Genomic DNA, 26,654 nt, shown 5'->3' on the forward strand with positions numbered 1-26,654 from the left:
TTGCACGTTCAATTTGGAAATGAGAAAAATTTCACTTTCCAAAGATAGAATAACACTGGCTAATTATTGCAGAGTGGATTGTCGCTTGTGATTGTTGAAGCTTGGTGTGGGGGAAGCAGGCCTGTTACTTCCATGCTCAACATAGACCCTTGTTCTACCATTGTCTAAACACATTTCACTTCAGAATTTTCTGCCTAGTGATGTCATCTGTTTTTATATTACACGTAACAAGGTTTAACAGCTTCATTTTTGTTAAAAACCCATATTGACTATAAAATCACGAAGCGAATATTTAAGAATAAACTTAAATATGGTATTTAAGCGGTCTATCTATTCAATACATACATAATTTATTAAATCTAAAACATGTCTCTTCCCTTAAGGGTCATCATCAGCTAGAATATTTCACTAAATACATCAGATATGGACTTTTTCATCAAGAATTTTATGAACAATTCACATCAATATTATTCACAACATGACTTGGAACTTTAGTCAAGTTTGCAAATATTTTATTTTAAATGTCCTTGCATATGAAAGTGTATTTTAAATTATGTCTTGCCAATCTATTAATGTGATCAGTAGCAGCAATTACGGGGGGGGGGGGGGGGGGGGGGGGGCAGTTGAGCTGAAACTAGGAATTATAGTAATTATTAAGAAAAAAGCAATTTGTACAAGCCCTGTTGTCTTGTCAGCCAATTCTTTATTATTAGCAGAAATACGGGAAAAATGTCGTTCGTCGCAGCTAACCGATTTGCATAGCGCCACCGCAAGTAGCGAAGACTTTGCATGTGCTCTGAGAAAGGGTAGCAGGGGTATACTTTTTGCCAAGACTTGCTGTGCGCATTCGTCCATCTGGCAGTCTTTTTAGTGTCTGTTAGTTTCTTAGTGTGTAGTCAAATGTGAAATTATTTTTAATTGCATAGGCTAATCATGCCATACATCTATTTAATAAAATTATAATATATGTGTATATTGTTCCTTTGGTGAAAGTTTTATTCTATAGTCTAGTATTGAATCAATATCTCAAAAACTATTACCACACTTAAGTTAGTAAAACCTTTACCTCTCTGTGGAAATTTGCTCAGGGAGCATATAAAACTTACCATCAGATTTTCCCCCCAGTTTCCATGCATATACCCAGCCGTGCACACCCCCCAACCGCCCGCTATATCTGACTAACCCGGGTACTTTTTGTTGTCTGTACATTTTTTGCCCCTCCCCCACACACTTTTAATTCCCAATCGCCGCTGCTGAATGTGATTTTATATGGGATGTATTTAGTGAAGTAATCTAGCTGATGATGACCTTTAGGGGAAGATACATATTCTAGATTTAATAAATTGTATATGTTTTGAATAAGCAGACCGCTTAAATACAATATTTAAGTTTATTCTTAATATTCACTACTTGATCGATTTTTGTAAGCTAAAGTCCTTATGACACTGCTGATGATTATTAGTCAGTGTTGGTGTTATTCTACAGAAGTAAGCTATGTGCCGACACTAGGGTTCTTGCCCCCCCCCTCCCCCCGCATTATCATCATCATCCCATCCAGACATGCAGGTCACCTATGGCCATCAAATAGAAAGACCTGCACTCGGTGAGCTGAACATGTCCTTGGACACTCCTGGCACTAAAAACCATTCGATAAATAAGAGGACAGAAAAAGGCCTAGAACAAGGAAGGACGAGGCCATGGCCTTAATTAAAGTACAGCCCCAGTATTTGGCAGTATGAAAATGGGAAACCATGGAAAACTATCTTCAGGACAACCGATGGTGGAGTTTTAATTCACCGACTCCCAAATGCAAGCTCATAGTTGTGTGGCCTGAAATGTGCAGCCAGCTTGCTTGATAACATGAATATAAATCAATCAAATATACGAATGAGGATAGGAACAAATGTAAAGAATGGGGGAAATATTACATATCTATACACATAAAGTAAGAGTTTTGTCTGTACATTGCTCAGAATTTAAAAAGAATGGTATTACTATATCGGATGTGTCCACAGTAATAAGAAAATGCACTTTTTAATTTTCCGTCATTTCTGTTCGTCTGTGTGTGTGTATGTATGTATGTATGTATGTATGTATGTATGTACGTACATTTGCGTATCACGAAAAAATGGCTGAAGAGAATTTAATGAAAATCGGTATGTAAAGTCGGGGAATGAGCCACTACAATCTAGGCTATAAATCACTTTATTCACGCTGAGTGAAATTGTAGTTTAGGGGAAGGCCTAAAATGTAATTCTCAATTATTTATGTTATTAGTGGCCCTATCGATAAATACTACACAACTTAGATTATAAAGAGTTAAATTTCCCATCATTTATGTTTTATACATTTTTACTGTACTGGTACCATCTATGATAACAGAGATAACTTATCCATGAATTTGTATTTATGTTGCTAAGTCCATATCAACGCCGAGCCACGAGAAAATAGGTTAACAGAATTTAATAAAAATTGGTATGTAGAGTCAGGGAATAAGAAACTACAATCTAGGCTATAAATAATTTTATTCACCCTTGATGAAATGGTAGTTTTGGAGAAGCCACCTAAAATTTCATTTTTAAATGCCTATGTTATTGGTCCTATCGAAAAGTAGTAAATAACAAAAGTTATAGAGAATACAATTTCCAATCTTTTATATTTTATTCAGTTTTACCATACCAATTATGATAAGAGTGGTATTTCGGAGTCGGAAGGAAACTAAATGTGAAGGCCTACAATATTGAAAGCCCATAAAATTGATCAACAATAACATTACATTGGCCATTGTTTGTTGTGGTGTTCTTTGTCTCTTATGCTGCCATTCATCTCTGATAGATGGGATTACTGTTGCATACCGAGTATAACAGCTTGCCTGAATATAGGCGAAAAATAGCTGGGGAGTTAGATAACTTTCTTCGATAGCAAGCCATTACTTTGGTTCATACATTTTCTGATACTGCTGGTATATAACACACTGGTTCATCATAATATTTCAGCTGTTTGATTCCTACTCTGAGGCACTGATTGGAATGAGCAGTATGCACACTTTATGAAATAATGGCAGGGAGGAATGAAAACATTTAGTAGTAGTAGTAGTAGCAGTGGAGCCTCCGTGGCTAAGGCAGCGCGCCGGCCTCTCACCTCTGGGTTCCGTGGTTCAAATTCCGGTCACTCCATGTGAGATTTGTGCTGGACAAAGCGGAGGCAGGACAGGTTTTTCTCCGGGTACTCCGGTTTTCTCTGTCATATTTCATTCCAGCAACATTCTCCAATATCATTTCATTTCATTTCATTTCATCTGTCATTCATTAATTATTGCCCCAGAGGAGTGTGACAGGCTTCGGCAGCCGGCACAATTCCTACCCTTGCCGCTAGATGGGGGCCTCATTCATTCTATCTCTGACCTGGTCGAATGACTGGAAACAAACAGGCTGTCGATTTTCATTTTCAGCAGCAGCAGCAGCAGCAGCAGCAGCAGTAGTAGTAGTGTTCACAGCTGCCTGCGACCTGGTCATTCCAGCTCTGGAACTTTATCGACTGTTAGATTGGCAGCGTAGTACTGTTCATTAAAAGTGAGAAAATGTGTGGTTTTTAATTTGATCAAGTATTTCATTTTACAATGCTTTTAATCGTGACATTCCTACTGATGTCATTGTAATGACCAATGCTGCTTTCAGTTGGGAAAACCACAAAAACAGTCTTTCTGAGGATGTAAAAAGGCAGGTGGAGAGTGAGTGTCTGCCATTATAATGAAAACTCCCTAACTTGATTGTGACTGATGGTAGGCAAGAAGGCCTACAATTACAATGAAAATTCCTTAATTCAGTCTTTATACGAGAAAAGATGTATTGCGTTTCTGGGATAACATTAAGAGCTATGCAATTTAATACAATCTTATTCACAACATGTACGCTCCTTAACCTAGAATTCTGTATGCAATGTAGAATTCCGTAGCGAAGCACGGGTACATCAGCTAGTTCAAAATATAATTGCACTTTGTTGAAGTGTTACTAGTGTTTGTTTATGACAGTGAGGAGAGCAGCAGGCATGTCACTGTTTACAAAAAGTCTATTTTTATCTTTGTTTTGAGTGAAGCAGGCAAGTGGAGACTGTTGTGATGCATTATAATGGGCCTAACATCAAGATTATTGGTCCTTAAACTTAATAAGCCACACTTACATCATTCTTGCTGTTCTCGTCAAAATATTTCTGAACGAACATGGCTCCTACAGCCATTCCCATGTTGTTGTTGACTTGAGTCACACAATTTTTCCATCGTGGAGGGGATTGTTCTTGTCCAAAGAGAATGTAGTAGAACCTCTGTTTTGCATGCTCAAATCGGTCATCCAGGTTGTTCACACGATGTCGTACAAAGCGCCACATCAAGTAGTTGGAAACAGTGCTGCAATGACAAACAGTCACGGAACACTGAATTATGTGTGATATATGTAGAAAACTTGAGAAAGATTTGAAATTAATTTTAAATCCAGTCTATTCTATAACTGTATTGTGTTAGTGAAGGTGCTGGTACCTGTACTCTGTTTACCAGTGTCAGTCTCCATATCTCTGTTGTTTACACACAATCAGTAATAGGTTGCCCCAACCATCACCAAAGTGAAAAATCAAAACATGTGCATATGGTAGCTGAGCCTGCTGGGAGAGAGAGAGAGAGAGAGTGTGCATGCGTGCGTGTGTAGAGGCAAGTATTATGGCAAATACAAACATCCAGTCCTAAATCCAGATGAATTAACCAGACAAGGTAGTGAATTGAACCCAGGACCCTCCAACCTGAAGGCCATTACACTGATTATTCAGGCACAAGGTAGCTGTTGTCATACGATTATTATTACTATTAAAAGAGAAAGTCCAAATTAACAAGAACATTAAATTAAACTGACTGCATGCGATAGCTGAAGCCATTGGGGGTAAGAGAAGCCAAGAGAGACAAAGATGACCATTGTTAGACTCGGTTTTAATGATTTAAACATACAAGGTCAAAGAACGACTTGCAAATAGAGGACAGTGGCTAATTCACACAGGCTTGCAGACTGAACAATGAAAGGCATAACATTCTGTAATGGAAAGGTGTGTATGTTGTTGTTATTATTATTATTATTATTATTATTATTATTATTATTACTGTACCACAACTGTAACAGCTGTGTGTATATTGGGGATGGCCATTCCGAATAGTTTAATACCACACAGGGTGTCCAACAAGGGAGCGCACTCTCACCATTACTATTCTTTACTGTCACGGACAGTGTTCTTAAAAACCTGAAAAGTGAACAAGATGGAGAACTACTACGTTGGTGTGTGCTTACGATGTAGCTATCTGGGGAGAGAGAGAGGTAGGGGTACAAACTAGGCTATCAAAGGGTAGAGAAGGGTCCACCTATTCAGTACCATTAGCTGGATAAATGGGTAGCAAAGTTCTAACAGTATCAGATGAAAGCTAACACAACAAAAACTGTTACACTGAAAATGAGTAGGAAAAATACTGGCTGCCACATAAAGCATAAAGTGAAAACATTCATTGTGTACAGGCATTCAAATACTTCAGGAATATGATTTCCAGCAGGGGTACTGCAGGTAAAGAAATAATAAACAGAGTGTCTAGCAGTTAACTTCTACAACCTCGTAAGACATCTACTTCGGGATAACAAAATGCCCATGAGAACCAAGATGGCTCTGTATAAGTCATACTTTGTGCCCATTCTCACATATAGTCTAGAAACACATACACTGAAAGGGAGAGAAGTTATTAAATTTCAAGCATGTGAAATGAATTTCCTACAAACTACCCTTCAAAAAACACGCAAGGACCATGTAAGGAATGATGATGTCAGAATGGAATTGGAAGTGGAATCGATAGAGGAGAAGCTAAGGACTTTGAGACTAACATGGTATGGACATGCCACAAGAACACCACATGCATGACTAGAAAGAATGGTTGAAAGAAGAAGGCCAGTGGGAAGACCTAGGAAGAGATGGCTATACCAGCTGAAAGACGATGTGGAGAGAAGAGGAGGGAACTGTGAGTCAGTGGCGAGAGGAAAGCCATTTCTGGACAGACAGTGATGGCGAAGACTCATTCAACACCTCCCTACCCAGCACGCTGGAAGGATTCCAGAAAATCTTGAATTAACTTTCAACAATCTATTACAATACATTCAATTTCAATGAGATGGTAATATAAGGGAATCTCTTTGAAAAATATACTTGTTTGAAGGAAATTTAAACACAAAGTATCTTACGTTGCCCCGACACAAGTCTTATGGCGATGATGGGATAGGCTTGGACTAGGAGGGAATAGACCGTTGCCTTAATTAAGGTACATTTGCGTGGCATGAAAACCGTCTTCAAGGCTGCCACTGTGGGATTTATGAAATACCATACGTGATTCTTAAGCCCTAAATGACCTGCATAAGCAGAAACATATCATGGAGATGAAGAAAAAGAAGATTCTTAAGCCCAAAAGAATCCAACATAATTGACACAAAGTGTTTTTTTTTTTTTTTCAAATACCTGGGTGGAGTCCTCCCCAACAGTTCAACCAGATCCTGCATGTACTTAATGGCGAACATGACGCAGGGCTCAGAGGACGTGATCGGCTTAGGAGTGATGATGTTGAGGTAGCGGATCCACTCAATCTGCGGCACCATCTGGCGTAGTTCTCCCACGGTCAGCCGCTGGTATAAGTGACTAACGTTACGCTTCTCGTCTGGTGATGAGGTAATCTGTTAGCAGAGAGAGTACTGGTGAACACTAGCTTCTTACTTTCTGAATATTTGGTGATATGAATCTTACTGTAAGAGTACATTAAGATGATGGCAATACAACTAATCTGAAATCCGTTCTAACCTGAAGTGAATGCGAAGTGTAGACATTTGAAGTAATGGATGTTCAACCATATATTCCATATTTATGTGGTTATAATACGTAACATTTTCAACAAAATCTCTTGGAAAAATGGTTAAGAAGATTAGACTTTCAGACGAATTAATACAGTGGTCCCTAGAGTGTGTTCTGTGATGCTGCAGAATAGTAGTTTCCAGAGAAATGTAATAGGATGTAGCATCTAGCAGTCCAGGTACTGCCCCTGTAACTTGGGACTGCCCTGCTCTTTTACTTTTTACAACAATAATACTCTTTCACCGTGGAAGTGAATTTCATGAAATTCATAGTTTGTTAGGAACACTTTTTAATTTCTTAATTATTCTTAAGACGTAAAAACCTAGACATAAATTAGGCACTGTAAATGAATTATTTTCCTGACTGTACACAAAGACCATGCAATTGCACTTACTAGGACTAGGTTTGACCTGCAGCGAGCCACATGGTTATCACTCTCTCATTATAGTTGTTGTTAATGGAAGTAACAGCATGGACACAATGCAGCTGAGCTTTGGTAGCAAGTGCAGCAAAGAAGTAAAGAGTTTTGTTCAAGCTGCGATTTATAAGTGATCGAATATGAAAAGGAGTCTTGCACTTTTTTTTTTTTTTTTTGCTAGTTGCTTTACGTCGCACTGACACAGATAGGTCTTATGGCGACGATGGGACAGGGAAGGGCTACGAGTGGGAACGAAGCGGCCGTGGCCTTAATTAAGGTACAGCCCCAGCATTTGCCTGGTGTGAAAATGGGAAACCACGGAAAACCATTTTTCAGGGCTGCCGACAGTGGGGTTCGAACCTACTATCTCCCGAATACTGGATACTGGCCGCACTTAAGCGACTGCAGCTATCGAGCTCGGTGCACTATTTAAAAAAAAAATTCCAGGAATGAATTTATGATGTTCCAATGAATATTCTGGAAATGATTGCAATTTGGCAGTGTCAATAGCCACAGTTCACAAAACATTGCAGTAGTAGCACCATCATCACCAATCAATACTGGTAATAGCACTGATGCAGGTTTCCATCCATATGGTCCGATGGACAATGGCTGGAATGTAAAGAAAGATACAGGCTTATTCAGGTAAGATGTCCACTCAAATAACTTGTGAACAGTTGAAGATACCCACTTCCTGTTTTCACTTTCAGTAATGGTACCAAGGGGGGGGGGGGGGGCTCATAATTGGACTTGCAGTAATTTTCCAGGGTTTCAGCATCTGTCAAGATAATGGTACTAACTTCGTTTTCTCAAATATAACTACACTGTTTTGTACACTTAGAATTAAAGCGTAAAGTATTATAAATATATCGCCAAGATTATTTTGAAAATCGAACCAATACTTCTCGAGAAAATGTAATGTATTAAAAAATGCTTAATTTGCCAGTCGGAGGCTGCCCTGTTCAATTCACTTTACGTATGAAACATGAGCTAGCTGTTGTCAGACATATTTCTTCACCTTCTCCTGATAGCTAGGTATTCGCTCTACTATTCGAACTATGCCCATGAATACACTATGATAAAGTGTTTTTTAAATTAGTAGTAGTAGCAGCAGCAGCAGCAGCAGCAGCAGCAGCAGCAGTAGTAGTAGTAGTAGTAGTAGTAGTAGTAGTAGTAGTAGTAGTAGTAGTAGCAAATTCTCCACCATCAGAATGTTGGCCAGCAGGGTAGGGAGAGGTGGTGGTATACAATTTCTGATCACTAGATTGCGTCCCAGAAGCCTGGATTAAATTCCAAACCTCTCCGCAGTGCTCATATGGAGTGAGGGCATATGACGCTGTTCTTCCAACGACTTTGGACTGTACTGTTTTTGTTGTGGTTCCTCTGATGTAGCTTCCCAATTGTTTACTTTGTGTCTACTAAAGATGTATCTTTCTAGAATGTCTGTTGAACTTATGTCTGAGTTGTTATTATTATTATTATTATTCTTTCTTCGTTATACCCATTTACAGAGCGCATTGGAACTTGTTAGCTAGTGTCGTCCATTCTACAGATGTGGCCATAGAATTTCAATCGTCTCCTGCGTACGGTATCGATGAATTTGTCGATTGCTTTGTACAAATCTACAGTTTTCCTTTTGATCCATATACCATTTACATGAAAGGGGCCATATATTTTCCTAAGAATTCTCCATTCTTGTTTTTCAATTTCATCAATTATAGAGTGGCCTCCTAGGAATATGGTTTCTGAGGCGTACAAGGCTTCCGGAAGAACAACAGTCTTGTAATGCCGAAGTTTTGCATTTCGTGACATCACTCTTTTATTGTAGTGCTTCCATGTTATTCGGTATGCTTTCAGGAGTTTGGTGGCTCTTTCTAAATTAGATTTCCTGACCTTTCCGGATGGTACAATTATTATTATTATTATTATTATTGTCTTTATTAATGGCAAAGTTAGTGTTCCTAGCCCTCTCTTATGCTTAACCCTAACATTACAATTAAATTAATAATCTATTGTAGTTCCACCTATTCAATACACTATCTCAGTTCAATGCAGACCAAATGAAATTGTTATCATTCAATAACCCTAACAAAAAAATACATAAAAATATATCATGATAGTATATTAACAAACAAAAGTTTTAAACTTAACTACAGTAATAATTTTACATTACAAATGCAACTTAATTGATTTACTGTAACTACTGCAAGTATATCTATACTGTCTAAGTTAAAATCTTAAGAATACATATAACCATTTACTCATACAATGATGCATCACACACTCAGGTAGTTTTACAGTTTAGGGAATAATTTCAGCAAATAGATCTAAAGTTCTTAAAGTTTGTAGATTTTAATTGGAGAGTTCCAGAGTCTGGTACTGCACTGGAGGAGAGTTCCAGAGTCCGGCACTCGATACTTTGAACAACCGGTTGAAAATAGTTTTGTTGCTGGGAATGGCGATGGTGTGGGAGCAGAATGTGTATTATAGTCGTGCAAGGATGAAAGTTAGTTAAACAAAGAAAAAAGGTTATGGCACTGTCTATAAACTACAGTAGCTTGCGTAGTTCATTCATTTTTAACCACCCTAGTCTTTCTTTCAAAAGAGGGTGTCACGTGAGCAGAGTAATTTAATGAAAATATGAATCTTATATGTGAATTTAATGCTTTTTATAGCTTACTGGTCTGTTTAATGGTTGCATCAATAAGAACAACATCACAATAATTAAATAACGGGAGTGTGAGTGTCTGAACCAATCTAATTTTTAAATTTAGTGGGAGATAGGATTGCTGTATGGAATTATATGAATAGGAAGGAAAAAGTTTATACAAAGCTTATGAAAGAGGAAGGTGGAGAGTTGATAACACATCCAAAGGAAGTAAAGAGAAGATGGAAGGATTATTTTGATAAACTGCTGAATATAAGAAATTGTGCAGAGGAGACGGTAGTAATCACGTCAGAGGTGGAATTAGCTGTCTGTAAAGTGAAGATGGGGAAGGAACCAGGAATGGATGACATTAGTGTGGAAATGATAAAGGCTACTGGACCCATATGCTACAATGGGTGTACAGATTATTGAAGTGCATATGGAGACAGAAGTATGTGTCAGAAGATTGGGGAAAGGGAATAACAATACCAGTCTTTAAGAAGGTGGACAAAAAAATGTGTGATAACTATAGAAGAATCACACTCATTATCACAAGTGGCAACAATACTGGAAAGAATATTAGAGAGGAGAATGAGAAAAAGGTAGAAGGAAGAGGAACAGTAAGGCTTTAGAAGTGGATTATCTACAATGGACCCAATCTTCAGCATGAGGCAATTAAGCCTCAATTGGTCGCACCACGGTCATTTAGACTGGGCCTACTGTTTATTTCTGCTGTGTGTACTCGATTTGGCGCCAAGTCTTTCCACTTCCTAGTACCTTCCCTACAACCATGTGCATCTCTTATCAGTTTCACTCCACGCACTCTGTTGTTGCAAGCAAAAGCTTCAACATCCTGTATAAAGCTCCGTGTGCGACCAAGTGTGTGTGTGTCATTTTTACGGTCTAAAGTTCCGTGCGTGACTAATTAAGACTGTCAAATTTGTGTGCAGTTTTGTGTTTGTTCCCATCTTTTGACTGTTATTTGTGGTAAAATGGACACGAGAGAAGAATAGTGGATCAGGGAACTACTTTTGGAATCTCATTCATACCGCATACATTCTGCTGAAGACAGCGATGATGGAGAGGGAGACGAGGTAGGAGTAAGTGATCATAATACAGATACTGAGCAGTTGGAAGACGAGTATGAACATACTATCTCGATATATGATGTAAACAATCAATCCAATTTTATTTTGGGGAAGAACAATGAAACTAAATGGTATTTGTGCTCTCCACCTCAAACTGTGAGGTGACCGCCACATAGTTTTTTTTTGTATGCATTTACCAGGTGTTCCGAGGACCAACAAAAAGTGTAGTTCAGGTTTTGGGGTGTTGGAATTTATTTTTTACCAAGAAAAAGATTGACAAAATCATATAAAGGAATATAAAGATCGCAGACGTTAGGAGCAAGTATGACCAAAGGAGGAATGCCAAAGACACTAACTTCGCAGAAATGAAGGCATTTTCCAGACTTCTATACATGGCAGGTGGCAGGTGTCCTTTCATCATCTCACCTAAATCTTGAAGATCTGTATCAAACTCATTTCACAGGAGTCGAATATTTCAAGACGACAATGTCTCAACGGAGGATGAGATTCCTGCTAGGCTGTGCTAGATTTGACAACATAAACACAAGAAATGTCCAGCGTCAATATGATAAATTAGCACATTCGTGAAGTGTTTGAACAGTTTAATAATAATTGTAAACAGCATTACTTTATTGGCGAGTACGGAACAGTTGATGAAATGCTGGAGCTGTTTCGAGGACACTGCCCTTTCCGATAATATATGAAATCAAAACTGGCTAAATATGGTATAAAAGTGTACTGTTTGGCCGATGTAAAAATGTTTTATGGCTTAAATATGGAAGTTCACTGTGGGAAGCAACCTACAGGACCATACGAATTTAGCAATTCTGCAGAAGATATTGTTTTGAGAACAAATGATTCTATTTCAGGCTCAGGATGAGGGATTATGGAAGACAATTTTTTCTTTCAGTACCATTAGCTAATAAGTTGGCAACACAGCATAAACTGTCCACATTGCACCTGCTCACCTCCTGAGTCCCAGACTAGCCTTAATCTCAAGGTTGATCAGTTCGTAGAAGATGTTAAAAATTTTAATCAATAACAATAAAAAAATATATGTAGGCACACCAATGAACACAGGGATGAACGGGGCATGCCAATTAAGGTAAGTGGAATGGCTCATTCATAGATACTAATTATAGAGCTCCACAATAGGACTGGGAAGTGACAACTTAAATTCCATGGGCATACTGGACTAACTACAATAAAAAGATATGAAAACTGTTTCCTATTGAATTTGTAATAAGGAGCAATTTATTTACTTAATTCACAAACTGCAAGTGATGACAATTATTACACTTAGAAATTTCCATCCTGAAAAAGAATACATAATTAAGACATGTGCCGTCCGTGGGTTATTTCGCACATACCGCCAACTATCACCCACGTGGAAAACCAACATTTGGTTCCGACCAAATAGACACATGACGACTGTACCTATCATATCTTCCTATGATTATTAAATAATTATCAATATCATTATTTATCTGATCATTATCGTATTTTATGATTACCATTAATTATTTTATGATTATCATTTATTTCAATTATCATCCTATATTTGATCATTATCATTATTATCATTATTATAATTTTTCAAACGAAGGGTCGTGTTTCCTTGTAATAAATCTGCGCAAATTAATGATCAGTTACATAACAAATTATTATTATTATTATTATTATTATTATTATTATTATTATTATTATTTTCATCAGAGGAGATTATCATTATTGTATCACTTATTCATCATGGATTTAATATTTTGAATCTATTTCACCATAATTATTATTCTCAAAATAATCTAACAAATTCTACCTATTATTCTTCTTCGAATTATTATTATTATTATGATTATGATAACTTAATTTCACATGTTACAATACTGCTAACGATATTTATGGTTAATGCATAAGCTTTTACAATTTCGGTCTACTTGGGCACTAAGCAGTCAATTAAGACAAGATTTACTTGGATTATTATTAGCATTAAATTGAAAGTTTTATATTTTAATTTCCAGTCTTCAGAATTTAGTCACATATGTTGAGAGTCCCATTACGATCCACCAAGATCCGACTTACATCGGTCGGGACACCACGGTATTCGGAACCGCAACCTTCATTTTCGTACTGCCGTTAATTTTATGGGGACACCATGTCCTCCCAAGACACATCTCAAATCCTATGGCACATCGTGGCTGGGCAAATATATCCAATACCTGCGATTGCTAAATTATTCCTTCCTTTTTCATTTGAAGTCCATTTATTCCACTGGAACTCTTCAAACATTTAATTCAATAATTAATCCTTGGTGCATGGATTCTGCCACTCATAACACCAGAATCAGCATATTATATCATCTTAGGCCTCGAGATTTATCTATTTCATCATCAAAAACAGTACGGCTCAATTTTCACCTCATGCCAGAGTTTTGTCCCGCACGACTTCCAACATTAAAAATGGGCTCAAACCACTCTGGGCTTTCAACATATCATGACCATCCTATACACGTGCCTCTATCGCTTCTAAACAAATTTTTACGGTTATTATAGACTAGAGTCCAAAAATGTGAAATCAACAGTTTAAGTAAAAATTAAATTTACTGCCCGAATTAAAGTCTTTTACACCACATGTTATCTCTACATTGATTATTACTTTCACCAGCAAACTTTCACAGCATTATTATTATTTCCTTCACTTTAACTTGCAAATTCACAAAGCATTATTATTATTATTTCTCATGACCTTCTGTACCCAAACACATAATTTATACACTCTGGCTGTCTGGTAACAAATATGCCTAACTAAGGTACAAATAATCACCGCAGTGATTGAGAAATCAAAATAAACTGGGTTAGCATAAAAGAAAAATCTGACACTTGAAATGAACTTCAATCAAAGTATTTACAAACAGCATGCATTAATTGAAAGATATATTCCATAAATACTCAATTAATTAGTCTAACCCATAATTACATTAATGTAAATTAGTTCGTCTGTCTATCTTAAATAAATCATGGATTTGGGAAGCGATCCATGCGTTACGTTAAGTAACCATGATTAATTTACACCGAGTCCCGTCTTATCATGATAACATCCCCAAATATATTAAATTTGTGTACTCATTCCTGTGTAGAATTCCACTGTCTCGTGGCGATTGAGAAGCCTCATGGCCCCATAGTGGTTTACTCATTCATCTTGTGAAATTTTATAATACTAACTAAAAAACCACTCCTGGGCTTTTACCCATTATTAATACCTTAATTATGAATTTACAATGATTTTACAATAAAACACTTATAGGTGCCTAAAGACCCATGACACTTTCACAATTCCTTTCTTCACTTGCGCCTGGAACCAAAAGCTGTGACACTTTACGACGATGTGTTGTTTTATTCGACCTGGCGTGTATCCCGGTATTTAACCGGCACTTCCTGACGTATTTCTAGGCTATCTAGTGATCGCCTCGCTCCTACAGTTCCTTGCTCCGGATAATTGTTTCACCGTCTATCTTGAAATTATTACTTCAGGCTCCGCACACTGCTTTAAAAAAGTACTATCGGCGTTCCGTTAATTATTTATTTTCAATTACATGAAACCTTTATAAATGTTTTAACTCTCACTGTTCGTCTTCACTTTCATAACGACTCGCGTACTTTCAACTCTAACTGACTTAGAATGCGTCCCGGGGTACTGACTTGCAGAGTCAACATGTCAGAGTATCAAGCTATTTCAAACGACTGATGATGTGAGGTTCCACTCCCTGTTATTTGTGGACGATATGGTTTCCCCGCCTGGATCACCCGCGGTCATACGAGGGGGAGGGGAGTTGGTTATCCTAAATCGGCACTTGCAGGTGGATTTGGATCTCTTAACTTATCCCACTTAATAAACTGGCGATACACATTCACGTGTCGTATTCTGGTCTCATATCGTTCGGCGATCACGAAGATATTACTTGATTTCTGTCTTCCACTTTGTTGTGCACTAAGTCGGCGTCTATGCTGGTGCAATCTTGCTGACCAATAGCAATACAGCGTGGGTCTTTTCCTAGAGTTCATTATTTTAATTCATCAAACTTACAATTAATCAACATGGGGACGATATCTAAAAAATCCCATCTGTTCAATTCAGTGGTTGGAATATTTTAATTATTATTATCTGGGGAGATAACTGGAGTTCATATTGTATTCTGTCATTTTGGTGCATCTGGGAGCTCTTTAGAAATTTTATCATTCGCTGTCACTGCAGAGGTCAGTTTAAATATCTCCCCCTGACAACTTAACAACAAGATGCCTGGAGGCACGAGAAACTTTATTGCAACATTTTCTCTGTATTCGTGACGCACGGGCTGCCCCTTGTTCAAGAATAAACGCTCCCTGATTTCTTCGTAGCAATCAGCACTGTTGTTCTGAATGCTCGATTTAATCCTCTTAGCTTTCGACAAGGAAATATATCACCCATTATGACAGGCTTAACTCTTGGCGACAGATTGTCGCGAGCACACCTGACAATGTTGAAATCTTTCTGTCCACACCAGACTGACTATGTGTATCTTTCAATATTCTCATATGCCTTACTTTATTTTATAATATCAAATCATGATACCTATGGGCCATCTCATCCTGTTCAATATTAGGAACTTTAAGAAAAAACAAGAGAGAAATCCTTCCACAGTCAGTATACACCGAGCATAAGGAATAGCAATTGTACAGCAGTTTGTTTGTTTATGGTAAACATGCTACTCTTGTGTCATACAAGTTCAAACCAGATAAAGTGGTTTTGTTGCTGTCGACTGAACACCGTTCTGATTCCATAGGTGAAGAAAGTGGTGATGAATGTAAGCCCATAATTCTAACACATTATATTGGAACCAGAGGTGGCATAGACACCTTAGATAAATTATTGAAGGAAACCTATAATGTCACAAGAAAAACAAACAGGTGATCTCTTTCCTTATTTTTTGCTTTGATGAATATTGCTGGAGTCATCTCACATATTGTTTACCTTGGAAATATCAAACAAAACATTTGTAGATGTGAATTCCTAAAAGCTCTCTCACGAGAACTGTGCAAGGATTACTTGATATACAGGTCAACTCTTGAGAACCTTCCATGTCAACTAAAAGTCAAAATAAGACAGCTGGCTGGAATTGAAGAGGATCAAAGGCCCCGTGCTGCAGGTGCTGTTGTTCTTACTGTTCACGGCGGCAAAATCTCAAGACAAAGGTCACCTATTCTTCATGTTATAGGTATTTATCTAAAGAGCACACGACGAACATTTGTAACAAATGTGTCGCAGAGAACAGAGACGTTGAGGACAACGGTGATGCAGATTTGTGATTCAGCGAACCTGTCTTTGTTTCTACTATAATTAAATAGTAATTTGTTGGATGCTTAAATATTCACAGAAGAAACCAGCTATCACTCTCTGATTTTCAAGGTAATTTAAGCTTTAGAGGGTTACATTATTTCATTGCATTTTCTATTTAAAACAATATAAGTGATTTCTTTTACATAAATGCCTTTCAAAATAAACGTTATTGTCTCACATGGATAAAAAAAGAGGGATCAGTAACTCTAGCCCGCTTTTAATAATGCCAGGTCTTTTTGACCATGTGCGACCAAATACGTTTCTTTTTTCGCACGACTACACAAGGGTTAATGGAAAGGAGTTGGGAATATGGAACAGATAGGCCATGACATTCATAGATCTAACAAAGGCATATGATAGTATTTCCAGGGAGAAGGTGTGGGAAACCATGGTCAAAAAGAGACTAGGTACATGAACAATGTACAAAAACTGTCAGCAGCGTACAGACTCCGTTTGGAAAGACAGAATGGATTAGAAATGAAACTGGACTAAGACAGGGGAGTGTGATGTCGCTTTTTTTTTGTTTTTGTTTTTTGTTTCAATGGTTATGGACGAACGAAACATATGGGCATAGGGAGATGAAGTTGTACGTATGAACGTATTTGCAGACGATGCTTTGGTCTGGGGTACAAACAGCAAAGAAGTACAACAACTTAATGCACTGAACAAGAAAATTGAAAAGTATGGTATGAAAATCAGTGCAGAGAAAACCAAGATCATGGTGATATCAAGAGGAGAAAGATAGGGGAAAGGCATTGTGGAAATTGGTGGTTAAAGCCTTGAAATTGTTACAGTTTCAAATACCTAGGGAGTGAATTAATGCAGAATACAAGGCTGGACATGGAGATTAGCAAGAGGGTGCAACATGAAAGAAGACAAAAACAGATGATGGAGAGGGAAAGAGAGTGAGACCTAGAACAAGGTGGATCGATTCGATAAAGAAGAGTGCAAGAAGAAAAAAACCTGGACTGGGACAAAATGATGGAAGAGGAATGGTGGAAGGAAAGAGGAAGGTGGAGAAGTGCCATAAATGCCTCCACTCGGCCGGAGCTGGATAAGTGGAAAAGAGGAGGATGATGATGGTGGTAGGATTGTTGATATTTGAAAGGATGAAGAGAAGTACGCACTCTCCTGCATGCACTCATTATGTGTTTTGTGTTCATTCCAATTTAGATTTTCAGCCACAATAATACGGAGGTTTTTTATTGTGTTTGATGAAGTAATATTAACACCACTAGTTCTAAGTTGGGGATATTGCAGCTTTTGAGTTCAGTTAAGAGTCTAGTTTGTCCAAGAATTATTGCTTGTGTTTTATTTGGTTTAATAATCATAACATTTTTGCTGGCAAATCATGCTAAATTGTTGAGATCGTCATTAATTTGCTTGATTGCAAAATTGGCATTTTCAACTGGGGAATGATAGTGTACTTGGAAATCATCAGCATAAAGATATTTAAAACATTTAAGTAGTTATGAAATGTCATTTAAATGTATACTAAAAAGAATTGGGGCTAGGACACTGTCTTGGGGATTCCAGGTTTTTTTTTTTTTTTTCACTCCACTGAGATTTATTATTGTTAATGAAACATGTTGCCTGTGATTTGTAAAATTTGTATGATTTAACATTTTTAATATTGCTGTAGATATGAGGTAAAGGAAAAGTAGATATTTGATTGGTTTCCTATCCGCCTTCCCATGGTCATCCCTTGTTATTTTTTGATCCTGGTGGTATTAGGCTTGCAAAGCCTAGGGGGTCTTTCATTTTCATGGCCTTTGTGGCTGTCCTCTGTCTTTGCTCATTCTTCCAAGGATCGAACCAGTTCCTTCTGCCTTTCTGATTATTGCTAAGAAGGTGTGATCGCCCAGTTATACTTCCTAAAATGATACATCCACTATCACATTATTTTCAAACATTCAGTGTAATTTAAATTTCTTTCACACTAGGCCTTTTTAATGTTATGTTTATTAATGTTTTTGCTTCTTTCTCTGCCACTTTTACCACAACTTGGTGGGGATGCAGTTGTTCTCCGTGACATGCATGTTTATTTGACCAGTTTTACGACCAGATGTCCTTCGCATTAACTCAAGTGGGTTTTTGGCAATCATAGGATAGGGAAGCACTAAGAATGTAAAGGCAGTGGCCATGACCTTAACTGAAGTACAACCCCAGCGTTTGCTGGTGTGAAAATGTCAAACTATTTTAAACCATATTCAGGAGTGCCGATGGTGGGGTTCAAACCTATCATCTCCCGAATGCAGGCTAACAGCTACATGGTCTGTACCGTGCAGCTATCTTGTTCAGTCCTGTGTAGTTTAATGCCATGCGAGGATAATAATGTTGTCCCTTAGAGAGCGTCGCACATCCATTTTTCTTTTACCTGTTAACGCACGACAATATGAATTCTTTTTTTTTCAACCTGCTTTATGTCGCATCGACACAGATAGGTCTTATGGCGACGATACGACAATATGAAAGGTTGTATGTAATAAACTTCATGGTTGGTCTGTATTGAAAATTGTAAATAAATATGAAACAAGTAAGTTTATTGAAGTGGTCAACCTATTCAATACAATACATTCGTGTGAATGTTTATAACTTAAGCATGGCACTTAAACTGGGATATGTTTCACCCTCGTTGTGGGCATCGTCAGCCTGTCTCTCAGCCTCAAAATCAATTGATATCGGAATCCTGATACATTCATATTAAACCAACGTATAACTAAAATAGTAATATGGGTTAAAAATACCATGTGACGGTCCTTTACTGACAGGTGTAGTGGAGTTCTTGAAAGAGTCTTTGATTAAATTGTTAAGATATCTGGTGTTGGCACTTATTAAAATAATGATCATGTGGTTAGGCACTCTCAGTCTTATGAAACAATGTATAAGAATACATTAACACTTGATACAAAATAAAACACTACATTAAGACACTATGTACAATACATTAACACTGTCTGGCTCCATGGCTAAATGGTTAGCATGCTGGCCTTCGGTCACAGGGGTCCCGGGTTCGATTCCCGGCAGGGTCGGGTAATTTCGCTGGCACGGGGGCTGGGTGTATGTGTCATCTTAATCATCATTTCATCCTCGTCATGATGTGCAGGTCACCTACAGGTGTCAACTCAAAAGACCTGCATCTGGCGAGCCGAACTTGTCCTCAGACACTCCCAGCACAAAGCCATATGCCATTTCATTAACACTTGATATAAAATAAATACCATGTATGTTAAGACAATAGGTTATTGGAAATTTCCCTCTTCAAATACCCCTATAGTTTCCAATAACATAACTTTCCCATGGTTGCTCCACACTAACACGCTGTCACCGTCCAGGCTTCTCCAGTCATACTTTTACGCGATATCACTCGATATCAAGATTATCTGACATCGGCAATTATTTATATGACATATTTATTTTAACTTCAATCATTTGTAAATAAGGCTCTTGGAATCACATTGTATATATTAGAACATAATTTATTATTTAAATTATTATATTACGTAGGATAGGAATTCATTATGTATTGTAAATATGGTTAATGTTGAGACAGAGTTGTCATTTCATCTCATACTTGTGTGCACGGAAAAGTTATTCTTGAAGCGGGGAAGCTGGATGAGTCACTGGGTTAAACTCATGAGCAAAGGCACTACACAGCTACCCGCATGCAAGGCTAGCAGACTACACCATCGCCACACCTACTGGACTTGTCAAGAATAAAGAGAGGGAGATGATAATGTGATCTACGAATCAGATGCTTTGTTATACTGAGATTTGTTTTTTAGCGGTTATTAAGAGTGGGGAGAGCCTAGAGATATATTATCTAACACGGAGCAATCCTCGACACAACACATCACTACCAGAACGTCAACTACTTTATTGATTTTTGAAACAGTGAGTGGTCGCTCTGAGACATAGTATTGTTGTACAGTGTGTTGTCGCTTTGACACAGTACTTAGCTGCTGTGATGCTGTCGGATCTGCGTGAGACGAAACAAGCCTACGGCTTGTGAGATATTCAGTAATTATTCTGGATGAAGAACTACATTTAGTTCAAGTCCATGGCATTTGGTACAAGTCTGTATAGTATCAGTAGATGAGCTAAGTTGGATTGAGATTTCTGCTAACATGGAAAAATTCATATCTCTGAATTTTCTCCTCCTACGATCAACGCTGATCAATTTTCACAAGTATAGGGCCAATGTCTAATTTAAAGACTAGGCAATTAGGGAGTGCTAGTCCAGATAGCCCAATTCACATCACAGACAATAAGGAAGGATGTCCATGGAGCCAATTCTACAACGAGAAGAGGGGGGCGAGTAACCACGGAAAATAGATGACCTCAACGGAAACTGCAATTGGTGAGCTTCAATTAGATAAAGCAAGCAAGAGTTAATTTCAGTAACGTAAATTCTTAAATCCCTCCACGCTTAAAGGAACTTTTTCAATTCATCTAATTTTTTTGTATAATAAAATCATTTGTATTTTATATTGCGTTAATTTTCTTTCTTAAGCGATACTTAATGGTTAATTATTTAAAATCCTACCCCTGTGATTTAAGTATAAGTCTGTATGCTAGTAAATATACATTTTTCCTTACAGTTTTGTTTAAAACTGTAATGCTGGCGCCCAACATTACATAGAGAAATGGGAAACCATGGAATGATAATTAATTCTATTTGCGTGGCAATTTGCGGGCAAGCCACATATAGTTTATATTTATATTCATGTGTCCCCAGGTATTAACTTTCGTCTCCTCAATTGTGAAGTTAGGAGAGCGAACAGTTACAACGCCCCCACTGACCAACCAGACATGTGACACTCCGCCCACCCCTCCTACCCCTACCCACCCTCCACCTAAGAAGTCACACCGCTACAACACACGAAATATGAGAGCTGTAACTGTCAGTCAGGCTGGCAACAAGAATGACATGATGTTGCTACATACAACACAAGGAGGTAAGCAAAAAGCTCCATAACTTAGGTCTTTAAGTGATCAATAACACCTAAGCGGTCAATAACACCATCTTTCTATAAAACATCATTTTCAGTTTTGTTACAGACATTTCTAACAACTTCATTTCCTCGATGGATATTATTCTTTCGACTAAAAAGTTAGTATTTCGTGACTGTCTCATTCAACCAACATCAAGACAGTGGCCGACACCACACCTCGAACACTTTGAAACTATTGTCGTTCTACCTATCCTTATTATTCGCTTATTCTCTAAACCATTACAGTGTGCAAATTAGGTCGCCAGTCAACAATTACCATTTTTTTAAAATAGCATGAACCAAGGGCTTGACTACAACATAACTCACAACTGTTTCAGTACAATCTGTTGATATGCCTTTTGTAAAGAAGACTTTAACTTAAAATATCACCACGATTATAGAAACATCAAGAGTTTTTATAACATCCCTCGAGGATGATTACAATATGTTATCAGATATCAAACATTGTATTTAATAATCAGACATCTTAAATCTTTACCCTGTGACTGTACATAGTGTCTTAACATGGTGTTTATATTATATCAAGTGTTAATGTATTGTACTTAGTGTCTTAACGTAGTGTTTTATTTTGTATCAAGTGTTAATGTATTCTTTAAATGTTAAACATTGTTTCACAAGACTGAGAGTGCCTAACCACATGATCATTATTTTAAAAAGTGCCAACACCAAATATCTTGCAATTTATTTCAAAGACTCTTTCAAGAACTCCACTAAACCTTGTTCACTTGTCAGTAAAGGACCCTCACATTGTATTTTTAACCCATACTACTATTTTAGTTATATGTTGGTTTAATATGAATGTATCGGGATCCTGATATCAATAATTGATTTTGAGGCTGAGAGATGGGTTGATGATGCCCACAATAAGGGCGAAACATGTCCCAATTTAAGTGTCATGCTTAAGTTATAAACATTCACACAAATGTATTGTATTGAATAGATTGACCACTTCAATAAACTTACTTGTTTCATATTTATTGCATGTTTTGTTGTGTTAAATATGTGTCGGTTATTTTTATCTGACTTACCTAATTGTACATGCAAGTTGTAATTAATAGGGCTACCTATCTTCACCTCAGAGATTTGACTTCACTGATGAAGGGAATTCATATTGTTCGTGAAACATGTATGATAGAATAAATAGTTTTCAATCATTAAAAGTGTATTGAATAGGTGGACACAACAAACTATTTTTAAATAGTTTCCTTAATAGATTAACCAAAGATAGTAAGCACAAATAAATTGAATAGTTGTAGATTTAATACACAGGATGCATGCATGCACACACAGACACAGAGAAAGAGAGACAGTGAGAGTAATACTTAAGCAAATTCTTCTGAAATTCTCCTTCTTGACTGAGAATAGAGAACTCCACTCTTTTTATAAACAGGTGATATAAAATGCCTTGAATAGGTGTTATTTATTTACCATATAGATTTTAGTGCTGGGAATGTCCAAGGACATGTTTGGCTTGCCTGGTGCAGGTCTTTCTATTTGACGGCCATGGGTAACATGCACGTATTGATGTGGGACGATTATAATGAGGTAGAGAGAGGGTGAAACCTGGTGTCAGTACGTAGCCTACTCCTGTAGAAAAACACCAAGGGGTCTGCTCAAGTCTTAACGTCCCCATCTGATGAATGAATCAACATCAACAGTGTCATGTTCTTACTCCATATGAGCTCTGTGGAGAGGTTTGGAATTGAATCCAGACCAACATTCTGATGGTGATTTTTTTTTTTACTAATGGGATTTGAACTGGCTAACCACGGTGTCAGACCATATAGACTTGACACCTTATTGATCATGGTCACCTAGGGTGTTTTTGAATAGGTGTTATCATATTATATTACATACTCAAAATATGATTCCACTTGGGTGAAGTGGCGCTAGTGTTTATCGGAGGAGAACAGCAGGCATGTCAGTGGACCGAGTAAGCCTCACATTACCGACAGGACAAGACAAAATTTAGAGAGTAATTTGTGAGTGCTATAAATATAAAAACAATAGGACGAATTCAGACCATTGATCATTGAAGGGCAAGGAACCACTCTATCACCAACGATGGACTAACCGAGCAGTCGTAGATTCGGCGTGCTCCTGTCTGACAACAGAGCACCAGACTTAAACAAGCAGTAGTTCCTAGCATGGCTGAGTGCAATGTATTTTGAACACATAATAGCTTCATTTGTATTGTACAATAATTCTGAACTTATTCAAATAAAGCATTTAAGTTTGTAACAAATGTGGTTGATGGATTTAAAAAAATGATAATAGCATCCAAAAGCCCATGAGAATCAGATAACTTAATAGTCTTCAGACATATTTTCTATTTCAGCACTGTGCATTCTTCTTGATATGTAAAGATCACATACCTTTGCCAGTTCTGTCTCGAAGTCTATAATCTCATCTGCCACGGCTGTGGCCCGCATTAGAGGTGCCCCCATGAGGTTTGCAACTTCGATCAAGAAGTTCTTATAGGCGTCAAGAAACTTCTTATTTGATGTGTGGAGGTAGTAGTCTCTTGTAGGCAAGCCCAGGGTTGTCTGGTCGAACTGAAAATACAGCAAAATATTCTGGTGGTTTACTACATTGCCATGCGCAGGGGATGGGAAGAAAAGAAAAAGGTCAGTACTGTACGAAATTGCATGCCTAATTGGATCAAAGTCATGCTAGAAACACTCATACAATTACTTGATCCTCCACTTGTGTTGTTTCCACTCTTAGGTAATAGGAAGTTACTGAACATGAGAACATGGATTCTCATTTCTTGTTCCATTTTCTCCTGAAATCTCCATGTGGAGTCTCACTGAACTCCTTGTTTCTACGATAAAATTCTAAAAGAATTTAATTGTATAAAATCCACATTTTCAATACATGTGTGCCATTTGATAAATGGTCTATCTAAAATTCTATATAGGACATGTTTCAACCTAGCCTAGAGGTCATCATTAGCTAATTCCTTGTTATTTTCTAACACTGCAAGGTCTGGGACTCTTTCAGTTTTCTGTCCTCATGTTTCTTGCTCCCTCATTCCTTGAGAATTTAGAAGTCTTTGGGTTTTCAACAGAAATGACTTCACCAACAACAGAGTGATAGCCAAGTGGAAGATCTTTCATAGGTGGAAGAAAAAAAAAAAAAAGAGCAATTGTCAGCAGGTGTTGATGAGTTCAGTGTGGACACAATTAAGGCACTATGTCCAATCGGTGTGCAGTGGATGTACACTCAAGTGCACAAGAAATGGCCATCACAGAAGATGAGTTTATTTCAAAATCCTCTTGTTTGAAATAGGATACACATATTGAGTAGGTGGTAGGATTCCAGGTATGCTTTTGGCCAGTAACTATCCACAGTTTATGAATACCCTCGTGTTTTGAGAATTTATGAAATTAAATATAACCCTCGCTAGCTAGTTCTTGTGCAGTTGAGTGTATACATATTTACAAAGCTACAAGGATGGAGAATGTTGTACCAAATAATTGGAAAAAACTGTTGATAATTTCTTTGTTAAAAAAGTGGGGTAAGAAGGAACTGTTCATATTATAGAGGTATCTCATCTTTCCCATGTTATCTAGATCTATAAATCTGTATTTTCCTCACCTGGTCAAATGCCTGCAAACAGGCAGTGGATTATCAATATCAAATCTATAAGAGGAACAACATAGATTTAGACCTGACTGATCCATGTTTGACCTCATCTTTGCTTGTTTGATTCAAGCTGCAAGATGAATAAGTCTATAAAAGTAGTCTTTCTTCACACAGATCAATCCCTCCTGATTACATTTGGGTGAAAAGTAGGTGCTAGAAGACAATGTGGCTACACCAAGACACTAGCTGCTGTGTTCAAGTACAAGCATCTGTCCGGATGGTTTAAGACAAGAAGTGGAGTAGTCTTTTTATTGTATGGTAAGGGTGAGATCAGTAAAACAGTCAAGAAGACTGGATGATGTCATGATATGGAGTGAGAGAAAGGTACACCGACTGAATCGGTGAAAAGAGGATTTTGACAAGTAACCAAAACAGTGATAAGCAGAGGAAGTGAAGCAATCAAGCTGAGATACGGATAGCATTAAACTGAAATGGTTTAACATTTAAAATATCTTGGAAGTGTTCTGTCAGCTGACAACAGAGTTACGGTTCATATGAAATTAATAGCAGGGTTAAAGCCGGTGCAACCCAACTTTCCCCAAGAAACAGACGTGTCACCTACTTGCTATCCATTTGACCTATGGGCTAGATATTGCAACACTGACTAGTAGGGAAAAAAGAAAGTGCCTTAGGTTGAGCATACAGAAAACCAATGGAGTGTGCTTGATATTTGGCCACACAATGAGAATGCTCAAAAGAAAGATTAATGGAAAAAGACCAAGAGGCAGATAGGGATGGCTGTATGAAGCAGCCCAGAATAGGAGAAGACTCTGGAAGAGAAGTGGTACCAAGATATGGGGGAATCTTTTCATTCCCACCCCGGGCCTGCTGAAGTGGAGAATCGATTATGATGATGGTGATTAAAGGGGCTGATGGCCTTGATGCTCATGTCCCCTGAATGAATTGTCACTGGATCTCCCCTTGATATCAACTGATGTGTGATGCATTTAGTATGTCTTTTCAGATTTGAGTAAAATTTGGAGATTTGATTCTGAATTTCATTGTGTTACAGATTCTATGGTTGGTAAAATATTGTTGTAACCACAATTGTTGATTATCTCATCTGCAGGTTTCATGATTCCACTGGCAAGTCCAAGTCATCAGCATTTTCATTTCTCCTTGTCCAGCTCTTGCCAGATCGGGATGATAGTATTTCCTTCCACCATTCCTCTTCATTAATTGTATTCCATTCCAGTCTTCTTTCCTTAGGCTGCCTTCACATGTACCACTTTGCAACCACACCACAGTGGGTGGCTGTGGGCGGTCTCAAGCTCTTATGGAAATGCAATATTGCTTTCACACGTACCACACACTGCAGTCAAGTTCAATCGCTTTTGCAACCTGTGGGCAATATTATCCACAAAACCGTTACTGTCAGTGGTTGAACACAATTCTCCAGGGCAACACGCCAACCACACTCCAGTGATAGTGCTGCGAACCTCGCACTCACCTGCTCACTTCAGTCGTTCCCTTTGTTTCCAGCGAGTGGTACATATTTCCACTCCAGTGCTGCTGCAAAATGGCAAATGAAAGTGATACAGTTGGTATGGAAT

The 26,654-nt window shown here is 37.8% G+C and overlaps 1 protein-coding gene across 1 annotated transcript in view; it reads right to left on the minus strand.

Annotated features, from left to right (window-relative positions):
• Window positions 1-26,654, minus strand: part of Nep4 (Neprilysin 4) — a 105,697-nt gene that overhangs the window by 23,184 nt on the left and 55,859 nt on the right. Inside the window, exons 4-6 of the mRNA XM_067157399.2 lie at window positions 23,829-24,008; window positions 6,529-6,740; window positions 4,180-4,402 (exon numbers count right to left, since the gene is read on the minus strand). Coding sequence (XP_067013500.2) covers window positions 4,180-4,402; window positions 6,529-6,740; window positions 23,829-24,008 — 615 coding nt within the window. The remainder of the gene's footprint in view (window positions 1-4,179; window positions 4,403-6,528; window positions 6,741-23,828; window positions 24,009-26,654) is intronic.

The sequence above is a fragment of the Anabrus simplex genome, chromosome 13 (genome assembly GCF_040414725.1).
Source record: "Anabrus simplex isolate iqAnaSimp1 chromosome 13, ASM4041472v1, whole genome shotgun sequence".
Classification (NCBI taxonomy): domain Eukaryota; kingdom Metazoa; phylum Arthropoda; class Insecta; order Orthoptera; family Tettigoniidae; genus Anabrus; species Anabrus simplex.